At 39.8% G+C, this 16,357-nt stretch overlaps 2 protein-coding genes across 2 annotated transcripts; one reads left to right on the top strand and one right to left on the bottom strand.

The window, feature by feature from the left end:
- Positions 1-4,781: 4,781 nt before the first annotated feature.
- Positions 4,782-11,450, bottom strand: LOC138199122 (vitellogenin-2-like). The gene is given in 9 exon segments (XM_069151072.1): positions 4,782-4,894; positions 4,985-5,146; positions 5,302-5,373; positions 5,376-5,466; positions 5,730-5,854; positions 5,941-6,038; positions 6,134-6,351; positions 6,446-6,664; positions 11,382-11,450. Coding segments are annotated over 9 exon segments (1,167 nt in total).
- Positions 11,451-11,814: 364 nt separating this feature from the next.
- ctbs (chitobiase, di-N-acetyl-) lies at positions 11,815-16,293 on the top strand. Its single transcript, XM_069149994.1, is given in 8 exon segments — positions 11,815-11,855; positions 11,857-12,019; positions 12,956-13,094; positions 13,221-13,429; positions 13,560-13,731; positions 13,836-13,933; positions 15,082-15,243; positions 15,626-16,293. Coding segments are annotated over 8 exon segments (1,173 nt in total). The 3' UTR covers positions 15,815-16,293.
- Positions 16,294-16,357: the final 64 nt, after the last annotated feature.

The raw sequence follows: 16,357 nt of genomic DNA, 5'->3' as shown, positions 1-16,357 counted from the left end.
CGAATGCGTAGCTCACAGTTAGTCGTCACTGTAGAGCTACAAATGTTGGTATGTTAATATTGACCATAGTGAATAATATTATATATATGTGTGTGTAATACTATATTACTGGTCATTTACTGTTACACCAACGATAATGTTTAGAAATTACAGTACTGACATCATATTCAATTCTGCTGTATGCGAGAGCCGACACACCTTCGTATTGTCTTCGCGGACACTATACAAGAGCTGCTTTCGTCCGGGTCAAATTTGTATAGTGGACAAAAGGTGCTTAGTCCTGTAATGAAAAATGTATCACAATTAATTTTTTTCAAACCTTGTCATCCAATTTGATTCCAACTTATTGACACTGGTTTTACACTTCTTTTTTATGTATGGTTAATAGACTGAATTTTAATAACATTTTAAATTGTAAATTATTTTTAATTTTAATTGTAATTTCTTGATTGATTATCACAGACTGGTGTCTGTCATATTTTAGTCCTACATTTTTTTTTTTTAACAATTTCATATTTTCTGATGGCAGCAAATAGTCACACCTGTTGTCTTCCTGTTGTCAAAACTGATCCGGTCTGTTTTTTAGTGCTTGTAAGGCATAATGGAAAATTTATTACAAAATTTTTTGTCAAACCTCATCAACCAACTTGATTCCAACTCACTAACACTGGTTTTACACTTTTTATTTATCATTTTTGGTCATTAGACCTCCTTTCTTCTGAAATTATAATGCATTTTTGAGTAAAAAAAGAAGCCAAAGTTGTGCATTCTTTTTAGGATAAATAAGATCAAAGGAAAATGTATTGATGGAATATCACTGTCTGGTGCCTGTCATAGTTTTGTAAAAAAAAAATTGTTTTGAAACCAATTACAATTTTTTTATTTGAAATGGTCTGGTTTGATATTTTATAAAAGATAATACATAAATTATTGCCCAATTCTGTGGCACATTTTGTTAGTCAACGTCATTCCAACTCAACACAGCTAATTTTCACACACCTCGTGTGTGTGTTTGTTTGTTTTGTGTTCGGTGTTGGGAAAGGAAAAGCAAAGGATGAGTTAGGACAGCTGCACACATGTGGAACTTTGAACTTGTGTGTCTGTGTGTGTGTTTTTGTGTGTGTGAGTTTGATTTTGTTGTGTTCCCGTGTTGGGAAAGGAACAGCAAAGGACTTGTTAGGACAGCTGCACACATGTGGAACTTTGAACTTGTGTGTTTTTGTGTGTCTGTATGTGTGTTTGTGTGTGTGTGTGTGTGTGTGTGTGTGTGTGTGTGTGTGTGTGTGTGTGTGTGTGTGTGTGTGTGTGTTTGTTTTTGTTGTGTTCCCATGTTGGGAAAGGAACAGCAAAGGACTCGGTGTGTGTGTGTGTGTGTGTGTGTGTGTGTGTGTGTGTGTGTGTGTGTGTGTGTGTGTGTGTGTGTGTGTGTGTTTGTTTGTTTTTGTTGTGTTCCCATGTTGGGAAAGGAACAGCAAAGGACTCGTGTGTGTGTGTGTGTGTGTGTGTGTGTGTGTGTGTGTGTGTGTGCGTGTGTGCGTGTGCATATGTGTGTGTGTGTGTGTGTGTGTGCGTGTGTGTGTATGTATGCATAGTTTCTTTTGGGGGGGGGGCGGGGTTGTAGTCTTGTCAGGGAAAGGCAAATCAAAGGTGTAGCTAGAACAGATTCTCACATGTGGAGCTTTGAACTTTGGGAAGGAGTGGTCGCACCACCAGGTCATTTGTGACCCACTAGGACCACAGATGCTATATTTTCTTTTCAACCAGCCATAGTTCACTGTAAGTTGTCTTCATTAATGATTTGTTTGTTTGTTGTTGTCATTGTTATCTTAGGTTAATTGGGGAAATTAAATGACAAATAAATAACACATTTATGATCAAAATGGTTTTGAAAATGGGTCACGAAAGACCCGAGGACAAAAGGAAGATTAAATCTTTTTGCACCCTCTGTCATCCACCACAATGTTACTGGGAACTGTTTCAGAAGAATTCAGATTCTTTACTTAGTAAAAGTACTAATACCACACTATGAAAATACTTGACTACATAGTTAAAGTCTGGGATACAAAACCTACACAAGTAAAAGTATTTTCAGCAAAATGTACTTAAAGTGTAAAAATTCAAAGTATACACAGTAAAATGGTTCCAGTCGGTGTTTTATCATATACGATGTTTTGGATCATTTTTACTGTTGAATTGTTTTACAGTACACAAAGTGCCAAATTGATGCAAAATGACACCGCAATATCAATTGACTCAATATCACATCCTGGTCATACATCAGCAGTAGTTTTAGAGCTGGGGAATTTCCAATAGAGTCCAAGAGGCAGCATAGAAAGCACATGGTACTGCTTCTCCTACTACGAATTATGTTCCACGTTGTTGCCTTGGACACTATTTGTCCATGAGTATTTGTTGTAGTGACTCTTTTCATATCATAGGCGTAATATATTTGCTGTGTATTTGGTTTGCTTGAAGTTATGTTTGAAACTGGCTTAATTGGTGATTAGGATAGCTGTTAGCTATTACTCTGTGACTTAACGTTTTATTACTGAGCTACATAGTAATGGGAGTGTAATAAGTATTGTTCTGTATTGATTTATGTTTGCATTTTGTTCTTCGTTGCAGTTTTACAGTGATTGAGTTAGTAAGTAAGTGAGTGATCTTCATTAAATTAAGTGTTTTTTTTGGAGGACTTCACACTGTTAGTTATCTGTCTTTAGGCTGCCCGTACAGAAAACAAGGCCAGCATCATGGGGCAGAAAGCAAACCTCGAAGCAAATCTACATATTTTGCAAAGCCAAAAAGCTGTCGCTGCTGAAACAGCTGAAGCTGCTGCCTCTGAAGAAACAGATAATTCTATTAAGAGTGAACTTAGCCACGAGTTGCAGTAACGGAGACCAAGCCATGAAGCGCCTTTTTACCCTCAGGAAATCATTGGGCAGAAAACCTGACATGAAGAGGCAGTAAGTACATTGACTTCACGCAGAAAATGCTTGACAATGACCACGCAGAGCCTGGTCCTCCATTGGAGAAACATAAAGAACACTGGTACTTAACATCGTTCGCTGTGTACCACCCCCAAAAACCGTATCAGTTGAGAGTGGTGTTTAATTCAAGTGCTGAATAAGACGGAGTGTCGCTGAACAAAGTGCTTCTTACTGGCCCTGATTTAAAAAAAAAAAAAAAAAAAAACTTTTGGGGGTTCTGCTTCACTTCAGGAAAGAGTCAGTGGCATTCACAGCTGATGTGTAGCAAATGTTTTATTGTTTTGTGGTACAAGAAGAGCACAGAGATTACCTCAGATTCGTGTGGTACGAAGACAATGACCTCAGCAAAAATGTGAGGGACTTCAGAATGAAAGTTCACGTGTTTGGAAATAGCCCCTCACCAGCAGTGGCTATTTATTGCATGAGGCGAGCTGCACCTGAGGGCGAGAGAGAGCACGGCTTTGATGCCAAGCAGTTTGTAGTAAAACATTTTTTATGTTTTGATGGACTCGCATCTACACCCTCCCCTGAAGAAGCTATTGACCTCGTGACAAGAACCCAAAAGATGCTAGCAGAATCCAACTTGACATTACACAAGATAGCATCTAATAATAGCCACAAGGTTATGGAAGCTGATGAACGGGCTGAAGAGTTGAAAGATTTGGACCTCAGAGTGGATGATCTCCCCCTTCAACGCAGCTTGGGAGTCCTGTGGAGCCTGGAAACAGACAGTTTCGCATTCCACGTTTCCAAAGAGGAAAGGCCGAACTCGAAGAGGAGTTTTAGCCACTGTCTAACAGTTTGTATGACCCTTTAGGATTAGTGCCACCCATAATGATGCAAGGAAAAGTCCTGCTCCGTGAACTCCAAAAAAGGACTCCGACCCGTCCCTTAATTATTCTGTTTTGTTTCCCATGCTTTTGTGTATCACTATTGCTTTCTGTTTAAACATTTCCCCAACATTAACATTTTACTGATATTCACATGTCAACATTGATATCATAATGTAGTTGTCTTTTATTCTATCAACTGTAATTGTAAAGTGCATTGGAACGATTTCTGCTGGGGATTTTTCCCTATAAATAGAAACTGATTGATTAATTTAATAACTGATTGAATGATTGATTAATTTTTGCTGAAAAATGTCCTCTTGGGACTCTCTGTGTGGTTTGCATGTTCTCTTTGTGCCTGCCTGGGTTTTGTCTGAGTGCTCTGGCTTTCTCTCACATGTACATAGAAGTGCGTGTTAATATATGACTCCAAATTTGCTGTACATCTGAAAATGAGCATGAATTTCTTTGTTTTGGTTCTGTGATGGACTGGTTACCTCTCCAGGAGAGTTCAGAATGAAGCGGGAATAAATAATAAATGTTTGTTCTGGACTCAATACTTCAATACGTTTTAGAGTATCTGATAGGCTGCCTGGAAAATGGGGTAACAGCAAGCATAGCTCTGACTAGTGCCGAGACAAGGGCTCTCTAAAGCTCATTAACACATTGTTTATTCCCTTTAAAAAAATCCAAAGTGTATAATTCTCATTGACCCGTCTGCTGACTGAATCTTTATATTTAACTGAAGGACATGCAGGTAGCTGTTAATGATTAGCTAATAGTCTGACTTTGGGTTTCTGCTGTGAACATCTGTCATCTCTTGTGTTTTCTTCTCTAAAGTTTTAAAGAACAGCACAGCACATACTTCACATGATTATCACATTTATTGAAGTTCAACCAAATAAAAATAACAATGGTTTCATAAAACAGAAAATATGACTTAATCTGAATGCTGGCAATGAGATTAAGCACACTGGGGAGTACAGCGACAGGCCAGGTGGGCTTCCGCCGTTTCCCTCAGGTCAATGCTCTTCTCGTAGATGTTGGTCAGACCCTCAGCATGGCTCAGATTTGTATCTGCAATAGTGAAGAGAGTAAAGCAGTTAATCACTGTACAAATTAGCAGTACAAGTTTTATTTGCCAGCTGTGCTTTTCTGCAGACTCACCAATGGGCAGGCAATGGTAGCCAACGTGGACGTAGGTGGTCCTCAGCGGCATGCAGCCAGGCAGGCAGCGCAGCACGGGTTCAACAGAGTAGCATTTTGACACCTGGCCGAGGAGGCTCACCCGCTTTGCCAGCTTCACAGATTCATGCCCAATGTAGCACTCTGGAAAATGGAGAAAATTTAATGGAAGCCATATTGTGCCCAGGCTGTTTTGGTGTGGGTTTGTTATCGTTAGACAATTTTCTTTACGTACTGGCATTTTGCCATGCTAAAATTATTCTTAATGAGAGAGGTTAAACAGGTACTGTGAGTACTACCAGAGGCATCATGGCAGCTCTGTCCTGGCAGAACCCAGGAATGAGCGAAGCTCGCTGAGCTTTTGGACACTATTGGTTGGGTGTGTGGTATTCCATTCTGATTTCCCCATCAGCCATTCCACAGAGTCCACATGTCTTTCCTCTCATCCAGTCAACAACTTGAACCTGAAATCAGAATTTTGAGTGTGCTATTATTAGTACGTAGATTCTATAGTTATATACTAAGGGCCCAAGATAATCAGATTTGTTGTACCACCTTCATTTGAATAAAGATTTTCAACTGGAATATTTCATTCATTGAGATCTAGGATGTGTTGTTTAAGTGTTCCCTTTATTTTTTTGAGCACTAAAAGTGATACAAATGAAGTCGTTTGAAGACACTGCTGAGCCTTTGTTTTAGCTATACATGTAGGACATGATTGTCATACTTCAAGAATGTCCGTGTAAGCTCCGGCTAGGTAAGTACGAGCTTTGGCCACAATGGCCTTTGGCATAACAGTTGCAACATCATTAATGTAGCAAGCACTGGCAGCAGCACCCATCGTCAAGGGACCTGCGGGGCAAAAGACAAAAACTGTCAATCCACATGTATCAGTCTAATATCTGCGATGGTAAATTATTCATCTTTTATCCTCTTACTGTGGTAGGTGTCATAATAGAAAGCTCTGCTGTAGCGTGAGCTCAGTTTGTCGAATTTGGGGCTGAGGATCTTCAGGGCAACATTACAGGCTGCAGCACTGAAAGTAGATTATCAAAATATTTGAAATTGCAGCTGCTAATATGTTTGAAAGTAAAAACAATATAGATACATGACAATCTTTTAGGTTCTTACAAAGAGGCAAAGTCGGGGGCAGTGGTCTTGGTCATGGCCTTCATGTAAGAGTAGACAAAACTAGCGACCTGCAGGTTCTGTTCCTTCAACAGGGCGTCAGCCAGAGTAGTCACCAGGCCCATGGGCAGCTTAGTCTCAAACATCACGATGGCAGCAGCCATACGGAGTTCTGGCTGGAGAGCCTTTTCCATAAACAGCTGAACAGCCATTTCCTGCATCTAATTCACAAAAGTGAGTGCAATAAGTACAACTGCACATACAAAGACGAGTCCTAAGTATATTCCTTGAAGGAATCAGAAAATGTGGTCTCACCATCTTGGGTTCCTTCTTGGCAATGTTCCTCAGGGCCAGAACAGCATCGATTTGAACTCTGAGTGGGATGCTGGCAGCAGCACTGCCAAAGCCAGGTAGGAGCTTCATGATTGTCTTAAGGCTAGCAGGGTGTCCAGCATTACCCAGAACTTTAAGAGCCATAGTGAGCTCCTCATAGTCACTATTAGTAACGGCCTTGACAACGAGTTCATGGAAAGGCTGGGGAATGTGGGGAAAATATAAAATTGCAAAAGGAACCAGAAATGTTATGTTTTCATTTTCATCACCAACTGGCAAGACAGTTAATACAACTGGAGAATTTAATGTGGCTTTTTTGTGCTATTTATTGGCAGCATTAAACTGTCAACAAAAGCAGTAGTTGTAATACTTAAATACAGCTGTTTTGAAAGAATATTAATCAAATTTCACATTTAACTTCAGTAGATTTCATTTTAAATGCATAATGACATACTAACCCACAAGTGCCACAGTGAGCGCAAGCACAAACACCCTCATGACTGGTGGATGTGAACATGTGCAAGCAGAGGTTTCCTTTTAAAGCCATGTTTTGCTGATGGGGCAAATAAAAATGTATCATTAACAACTGTTGAAAATGTTACCATGCCCTGGCCATGCAGATGAGACAGAGTAAATAAACAAGTGAAAACCATCACAGAAACAAATGATCTTAACATGACTCTTGGCTTCTTGGAAATTCAGAGAACTTTCCCAGTATCCCAAAATACATAGATTTTTGTTGTCATACTTTTTTAACATGTTTTAAACAGATGAAATGTAATGTTTTTTTTAGTTTTTTACAATTTATGTATACTATTTCCAATATTACACATTTATTATATTTATAAATAAATGCATGTATCGGTAGATAAAATAACATAATATTAATACATTCCATCCTGCAGCAATATTAATTTTGTTAGAGTCTTATTTTTCAATATGTGGCCAATCCGGCATCAGTTAAATTATTGTTAGAAACTATTAAGTTGTATCTTAAATAAGCAGTTGGACTGTTGAGATAAATTCACATAACTGAAAAACATGCTGTTAACAAATAATGTTAAATAAATAAGATTTGGCTGAACTATACTGTGTAGTTCCTGGAGAATTTAAATGAAATGTCACCGTGTCCTCACACACAGTCCTGTCACCTTGGATTATTGATTCTCCAAAGGCAACAATCCAACATATGTTTACTTAACTATAATTGTCACAATGTTTCAGAATCACCAGGTGAAAGGTAAAATTGGATCAGGTCAGTTAAATCAAAATTTACATAAGGATGCCTTTTTAATGACTGTGTCATACAAAGACTTTTCTGCCAGCAACAGTTTACGAGACAAAATATGTGCCCTAGATACACATTTTTCCTCTGTCTCCTTAAGCGTCCCAAACGAAAGTATCACATGCGTTTAGTTTCTTGAAAATATGCATAATTCTATTAGCATTAGATGTAATAAAAAGCAATGAAACTCTGACTTGTAGCTTTAACTTTAATCCTACTAACCAGGAATATGTGCTGGCTAGCATTTCTATAGAAATTTTCAGGTTTTCTCCTTTACTTCAGTAGACTTTTTGAACCTATAAAGCAAATAGACGCTTACATAGTAGTAGTCGCTGCTTACATGTAATCGACTGTTGGCGATCTGTGTTTATTGCTTAGAGTGGCACACTGAAGCTTGACTGAAGTTAGAGGACAGCATGGAGGTACATGGTTTTGTTGAAACCCTAAGAACTCTGAATTTTCCACTAAATGACTCAGCAATATTCAGACTTTGGAGGGGGTCAGTAAACTCTATATTTTGAGTATGCAACTGCACACTAACACGCTGTCTTTCATTTCTGGACCTTGACATAATCCAATGCACAACTTTTTAACATGTCTTTAAATGGCAATGGAACTGTAATGATAGGCTATGATTACTTGTTGTGTAAAACTGCACTTTTAACTTTATTCTATTACGTATTATGTATAAACAAACAAAACAAAAACCCCACCACTTATGTAATGGGTCAAATTGACCCACACTATTTACTCACACACAGCAAAATATTGAGTTTGAATCCAAACTTTATTGTGGCTTGTCAGAGAATTCAGTATGAACAACAATGATTTTAGGTTAGGTTAGGTTAGGTTAGGTTAGGTAGTTACTTTATTAATCCCCGACGGGATTTTTTTTTTCACTACAGCAGCATACAGAAGCAATAAGATAATAATAGAACAATAGAAAAGCAATAAAATAGCAGTAAAAATATAAATATAAAATATAAAATGCACAGTATATACAGTACAGTATATATCTATATATATTATATACAAATAACCAAGAAACACAGACAACAGTGTTATTGTTATGTGATGGATTTTGCCAGAGGTGAGTTATTGTACAGTCTAATTGCGGTCGGCAGGAATGATCTCCTGTATCTGTCCTTGTGACAGCGGAGCTGGAGGAGTCTTTTGGAGAAAGTGCTCCGCTGTCCCTGCAGCAGGTGGTGGAGAGGGTGGTCAGGATTATCCAATATGGATAATAGTTTCCTCAGCGTCCTCCTCTCCACCACCTTTTCCAGGCTGTCCAGTTTGCAGCCAATGATGGAGCCGGCCTTCTCAACCAGTTTGTTAAGTCTGTTGGTGTCGCCGGCTCCAATGCTGCTCCCCCAGCAGACCACAGCGAAGTACAATGCACTGGCCACAACATACTGGTAGAACATCTCCAACATCTTGCTGCACACATTGAAGGATCGAAGTTTCCTCAAGAAAAAGAGTCTACTCATTCCCTTCTTGTAGACAGCGTTGATGTTGGTCTTCCAGTTCAGTCTGTTGTCGATGGAGACACCCAGGTACTTGTACTCCTCCACCATGTCCACCTCTTCTCCCAGAACTCTCAGCGGTTTTGGAGCCGTCGTCTTCCTCCTGAAGTCGACCACCATCTCTCTGGTCTTGGCCACGTTCAGGAGCAGGTGATTTCCACTCCACAAAGTCCTCCACTACTGCCCTGTACTCCTCCTCTCGTCCATCCCTTATACACCCGACCACTGCAGAGTCTTCAGAGAACTTCTGCAGATGGCAGGACTCTGAGTTGTACTGGAAGTCAGTTGTGTATAAGGTGAACAGGAAGGGAGACAGAACAGTTCCCTGAGGAGCTCCAATACCACTGACCACCGCATCAGACAGCACACTGCCCAGATGGACAAACTGTGGTCTGCCTGTCAGGCAGTCAGTGATCCAGGAGACAGTGGACGCGTCCACCCCCACCACCCGCAGCTTCTCACTCAGCAGCAGTGGTTGATATGTACTGTATATGTTCGATATATATCTACAACTGTCACGTGAATTTTAAAAAATTGTTCCTCATACAATATAAGAAATTAAATCAGCACACAATATTGCAGTTATACTGAAATATATTTAATGCTTGCAAGAATGGAGCACAACTTCTACAAGTTAAACTATTCTGCTGGTGGGGTCTTATAGTAGGACAGTTCTGTCACATTTCTTAGCATCCTTAATCTGAGTCTATGTCCGGAGACTGGTACCAACTGGTCTAAACCTCTCCTGCCCTGTGTGATCAGTGCTTGTGGAAGAGAGGGGGTCATATTTTGCAACCAAACATTTCCTCCATGTGAAGGCATCGGCTCACTCTGTAATACCCTTCTCAACATAAGCACCATCAAATTAAACTCTCTGAATGAAGTTATACAAGCAAATCTGATTCTGTAACTTTACAATGTCCCTCACTCCCCCCCCCCCCCTTTTGATTGTATTCAATCAAAAATAAATGTGAGTGTGTGTAAATATGTGTATGTAGATGCACCGGGGTCTCATGCCCAGTGAGGGACAGAGCAACAGAGCAGGGTTTATCTTCTTAACACACAGCATTCAAGAAATGTCCAGGGCTAGGCCAGGGTTAAATTGACATCCTCAACAAATCGTGATCACATCACAAAACAGCATGATGAGGTCATCTAAGAGGGTCATCTGAGGGTTACATTGCCAGATTGTGTCGAAGCTCCCTGAAGGTTTCACGCACCGCCTTTGAGGATCATGGAACAGAGCACGATACAGGTCCAGCAAACTTAGAGTAACATGAATGCTACCACAACCGAAATAAGCCATAAGCACCTTTAATAATGCTCCTGACTTTTAAAGAGAGAGACGAGTCAATCTATGTTAATTTATTACAATAACTTAGCAACAGCTATCCCCTACTATTGCTACAATTAGACAACCTCACCCCTGAATTCTGTAAAAAAAAATTATCACATCCTTACTACTGCTCTTACAGATGAATCGTAAAGTACAGTAGCTTCATCTATTGATCTCTCTAAACTAACATCAACAACTGCTTAATCTAAACCATCAACATGTCTTTTACACCCCATCCCAACAAGGCCGCTTCTTGACATTTTAACCTTAATGCCCATCTTCTATCAGGCCCTATGATGATCTCGCGACCTGTCCAGGGTGTAGCCCTCTATAGGTGTCCTGCTGGATCTCAGTGCTGCATTTGACACCACTGACCACAACAGTTTATTACAGATTTTGGAACAGGTCTTTGGGATTAAAGGAACCGCACTAAAATGCTTTAAATCATATCCATTATTTCAATTTAACGTGTCAATGATTCTTCCACTCACACAGTTTCCACAGGGTTCTGTGCTAGGACCGATACTTTTCATGTTATGCTTCCCCTAGAAAAATGATTAATTTATTTATTTATTTGTTATGCAGATGACACTTACCTATATTAATCTATGAAGAAGGGTAAAAAAATTTTTTAAAAAAATTTAGTCAAACTTTTATCATATCCTAAAGACATAAAGGACTGGATGACCTGTAATTTTTCTCCATCTACATCTAAATTCAGACAAAACTGATATTGTATTTGGCCTACAAAACACTGTCTAACCACACAGTTACTCTGGATGGCATTGCCTTGGCCTCCAGCGCCACTGTGAGGAACACTGGGATAATTGTTGACCAGGACATGTCCTTTGGCTCGCATATAAAGCAAGTCTGTAGGGCTGCATTCTTTCATCTGCTTAATATTGTCAAAATCAGGAATATAGCAAGATGCTGAAAAAAATGTATGCAACCACGTTTAATTTCAATTTGTATCATTTTATCTGCCGCTGTAGCTATGTTCAGATTGATGTTTTAATGTATAAAATGTGTAAAATAAATGTAATTTTCTTATTGCTACGTGTTCTGGTCGGGCTACTCTTGTATTATTTTAATATACATTTCATATATATTTTATATTATATTTCATGTACAGTCTATGATTATTTGTCGTTTTAAAGTTACTGAGACCATGTTACTTTAAATAAATGGATTGAGTTGTACGGATAGTATGAAGTTTGTCCCTTCTCGCATGTCGTACAGAAGCTCCGATTGAAGTTGCTCAACTTTTAACTACTGTTAAGTTTCTTCTTGTTCCTGAAAAGATGTCCCGGTTTCTCTTGTTTTTAGGGATGCTGGGTGTGTGCAGGTCCAGCGTGTGTCCGTGTGAGAGACCGGAGCTCTGTCGACAGATCCGGGAGGAGAGAGACTTCGAGGTATCGACAGCTTCTTCACCAGCTGATAATACTCAGTTGAACTGCAGCTCGGATATATTCGATACGTCACTAACATGCTGGTGCTTAAACACGCTGTGCGTCACTTCAGCGCTGCTGCTCGTTAATTAATGATGCTTTAGGTTTTATGAATGTCACTACGAAGCCAATCTTTAGAGTGAAATATTTGAGCCTCGGCTGCTTGATGTTGTTTGACAGGTGAACTTTAAAACGACGGAATGTGAATTATTGCCTCTGAAACACAACTGAAGTCACATTATCAATGTTGTACTTCATATCGTTGTTTTGCAGCGTTTGTTTTACGCTGCAATGTTTAGCATTTTCTACTATTTTGCAACCTGTCCTCTGCTACCGGGTGCTGACACTTATTTTACTGCTTGAATTACAAACTTACATAATGTTCATGACAGTAATAAAACGGTGTCTTGTGATTTAAAGAGTGAACATTTAGCGTAGAGTCTAGACACACACAAACTAATTGGTAAACCAAAAGTGGGACGTTTTCATTCTGGAAATTGTGCCGAAACAATAACACATCTATCTATTTCATGAGAAATATAAAATGATTACTGTACTGTCAAATATATTTTTTTGTTACAGGCAATAATTGCTTAACCTATCTGCTGAAGTTTCTATTGTAAGGATTTAAACTAATCCTCTTTCTTCATGCAGTCAGTCTTCGTTTTGTTTTCTAGTTGTGATATCTGACAAAGTTCCCCTTATGCTGCACATTTGTATGAAATGATGATGGGAAGTATGTAGTCACTGTTTTCAGTTCTGCTTTGTTTCTGGTCTTGACTCCGACATGATGCCGACAAAAAAACAAAACACAATCTCTTACATCTTTCCTTTTTTTTGGAGTATCTATATATTAAATGTAACCTTACAGTTGTTCGTGTGTGGTCGCTCTGTTTTCAGGTGTTTGTCTTTGATGTTGGTGGGAAGACATGGAAATCCTACAACTGGAGCATGGTGACAACGGTGGCAATGTTTGGCAAATACGACGCTGAACTCGTGTGTTACGCTCACTCCAGAGGCGCACGAGTTGTCCTCAAAGGTCAGATAGCTTTCTATCTTCACTACAGTTACTAGGACAGAAAACCTGATATGCTTTTAATACCACTTACTGCTGCAGTTGATCGACCTGTTGTCCACCTCTCTCTTTCTTTGTTGGTGGGGAAAGGTGACGTCCCCCTCTCCAACATCGTGGACCAAGACAACAGGAGAGCATGGATAAGTGACAAAGTCAACTTGGCCAAGAGTCAGTTCATGGATGGGATCAACATAGACATCGAACAAGCAGTGGAAGAGCGCTCGCCAGAGTACAATGCTTTGACAGATCTTGTCAGAGAGACCACAGAGGCCTTCCACAGGGAGATCCCAGGTTCTCAGGTGAGGGAGGTGTTTTGATTACTCGGAACAGATACAGGCCGGACAATAGATAAACAAAGACCCATAAGGCTTTTCCTAACCTGCCCAGTCGGATGCATCCAATTGATATTCACCTTTTCTTGATCTTTAGGTGTCATTTGATGTTGCCTGGTCACCCAAATGTATCGACAAGCGCTGCTATGATTACGTCACCATTGCCGAGTCCTGCGACCTGCTGTTTGTGATGTCTTATGATGAGCAGAGCCAGATCATGGGCGACTGCATTGCAATGGCGAATGCCCCACTCACTCAAACACTTAATGGTTTGTTGTCCACTTGTATGGTACCCAAATTACAGCTGACCACCTTGTTAATGCTAAACTATTTATGACTACCAAGTTGAAATGCCTGTTATCTGACTTTAAAGCTTACGACCAGTATTTGGAGATGAAGATTGATCCAAAGAAGCTAGTAATGGGACTGCCTTGGTACGGTTATGACTACCCATGCCTTAACCTTTCCCAGGTAATATATTGTTTATTAAAAAGCTGTACAGTTTGTTGTTGAATGTTTTTGAAAAAGTGCCACCATAGGTTGACATTTGTGCTGTCAAGTGAAATGTCTCAGAACTTATCAGATGGATTATGATCAAACTTGGTATACCCATTTTTGGTCCCTTCAGAATTATCAGAATTAGGATGATCTTCGATCTCCCACCATATTCTGGTCAAAAATGTATACATGTTAGCATCCTGTATGTGGTTAGCATTTAGCTCAAAGCATCATTGTGCTCCCTCACAGAGCCCCTGGCATGGCTCTTGCCAACACATCCCATAAAAAGATCTAAATCTACAGTGAATCGATCCTTTACAGCTGAGCTGGATATCTCATTTTTTAGTTGCAATAGACCTTCGCTGTGTTCAACAAACTTTAAATTTAGGCCTTAAACTATTGAGAGACTAACTAGTGGACTATTGGTTTTGGTCTTTTCGTGGGATTTGTTGGCAATAAGACAAAAGTAGTGTCAGACCAACACAGTTGTCATTTTCCTATTTAGCACCCGCATCGTGTAAGTAGCAAATGTACCTGCACCGATGTGAGTGGCCGTAGGCGTGTTGGTCTGAAGATTAGGTACGGTCAGGCGCATTGTTGGTACATTGCTATCTTGATTCAGCTGAAAGCGACTGTGTGACTGACTTGTGCAATTGACCAACAAAAACCATTACCAAGATAGTAATATGTATAACATATATTTATGTTACGCCCAAAACACACCTATGATTAATTAAGAGAACAACCCCTCTGAGCCATGCACCTTACTTTGCACTCAGATTTGCTGCCATTAAACTAGAAAAAGCGGTTTTGGATGCACACTAAATGCACTTGCACCATGTATTTTAAGAATAAGAAGTGCATTTAGATCATGAGAATATAACCCACAATGCTGACGATTCAATTATTTATAAGGCTACATATAATTTAAGTGATTGCTTTGTGGATTCTTTCCTTTGATTCATAGTGTTTCTTGAGCATAATTTTCAATCCTGTAAAATACTGTTGAAGACAAAGCATGCTTCTGCTGTTATTTATGGACACTTATTTTTACTGTAGCAGTAGAGCGTAGGTCATTGTGCGTGAAATTTTAACACAGACACTTTTTTTTCTCAAAGCAGGAGGGAATATGCTCTATAGCCAAAGTTCCTTTCCGTGGAGCCCCTTGCAGTGATGCGGCTGGAAAACAGAAAACATACAAGTGGATCATGAAGCAGGTCAACAGCTCACTTTCTGGCAGGCTGTGGGACGACAAGCAGAAGGCTCCTTACTTCAATTACAAGGTGCGCAATCTTTAATTTATATTTTAAGTCTAATTCTCACTTAAGTACATCCAGCTCTAGAGGTTTTATTGTTGAGCAAATAAACCCTTTCATGGGTTTGTCTTTCTGCCAAGATGACCAGCTTTAGCTCTCTGCAGGCTTAATGAATTATGACTCAACAAATCAGTCAGGCATTTCAAGCAAGAGCTGTTTATCTAGAGTGCCGGCCTCCACCGGAGCTACCACAGTGTCACTTCCCAAACAAAACTAATTGCCCCTTGGAAACGGCAATAAAACACTCCTGCTACTCGCCTTCAGGGTGGGTGGACAAACCTTCTCACACCACAACACTGTGCCATATTTGGTTTTTATTTGGCTGTTTCTTTAACTTTTGTTTCCTCAGGACCAGAAAGGAGAGATTCATCAGGTGTGGTATGATGACCCACAGAGTATTTGTCCTAAGGCGGACTCGGTGAAATCTAAAGGTTTGAGGGGCATTGGCATGTGGAACGGCAACATCTTGGACTACGGTGATGAACCAGTCGCCAGGCAGCAGACCGCGATGATGTGGAATGCCCTGTTAGGATGCTAGCTGGGATACACTCAACACTGCCGCAGAAATGTACACCACCCTTGAGCCCACTCCTGTTGGTTGCTAAGTGAATATATCTCTTTGTAGCAGTAGTGAGGTGTGGCCTTCCTCGAACTTCAAGGATGCAGACTTTGACCTAAGACTTTATTGTGACTTTACTGCCGGTGTCTTTGAATGTAGTTACATGTCACACATTCCTCTGTGCTAACTGAAATAAATCCCAAAAAGACAACCAATCTCTGTTATGGTAATCCCGCACACCCCTGTGTATCCAGTTACTCCAATTGCCATTAGGTGTCCAAAAAAAATAATGTTGCAAAACATCTAACAAAATAATACATGCCAACAATAACAGAAATAGCTCCTATGATCTCTTTAATGTGATATGTACACAGTATTTTTTTAATTGATCTTTCTGAGCTTCCTGAGATTTATGCACTTTAATATTTTTCATAAATAAAACGTTCTTATTCCTCGTAGACCCACTGAAGTTACATGATCTGTGGTGTTCCTCATGCACATATTTGCTTTTTTACCGCAGAA

The sequence above is a fragment of the Embiotoca jacksoni genome, unplaced genomic scaffold (genome assembly GCF_022577435.1).
Source record: "Embiotoca jacksoni isolate LCO1_2020_lvr unplaced genomic scaffold, fEmbJac1.0.p SCAF_16, whole genome shotgun sequence".
Taxonomy (NCBI): domain Eukaryota; kingdom Metazoa; phylum Chordata; class Actinopteri; family Embiotocidae; genus Embiotoca; species Embiotoca jacksoni.
Note: the sequence above shows the minus strand (reverse complement) of the source record. Positions and strands in the feature narration are given on the sequence as shown.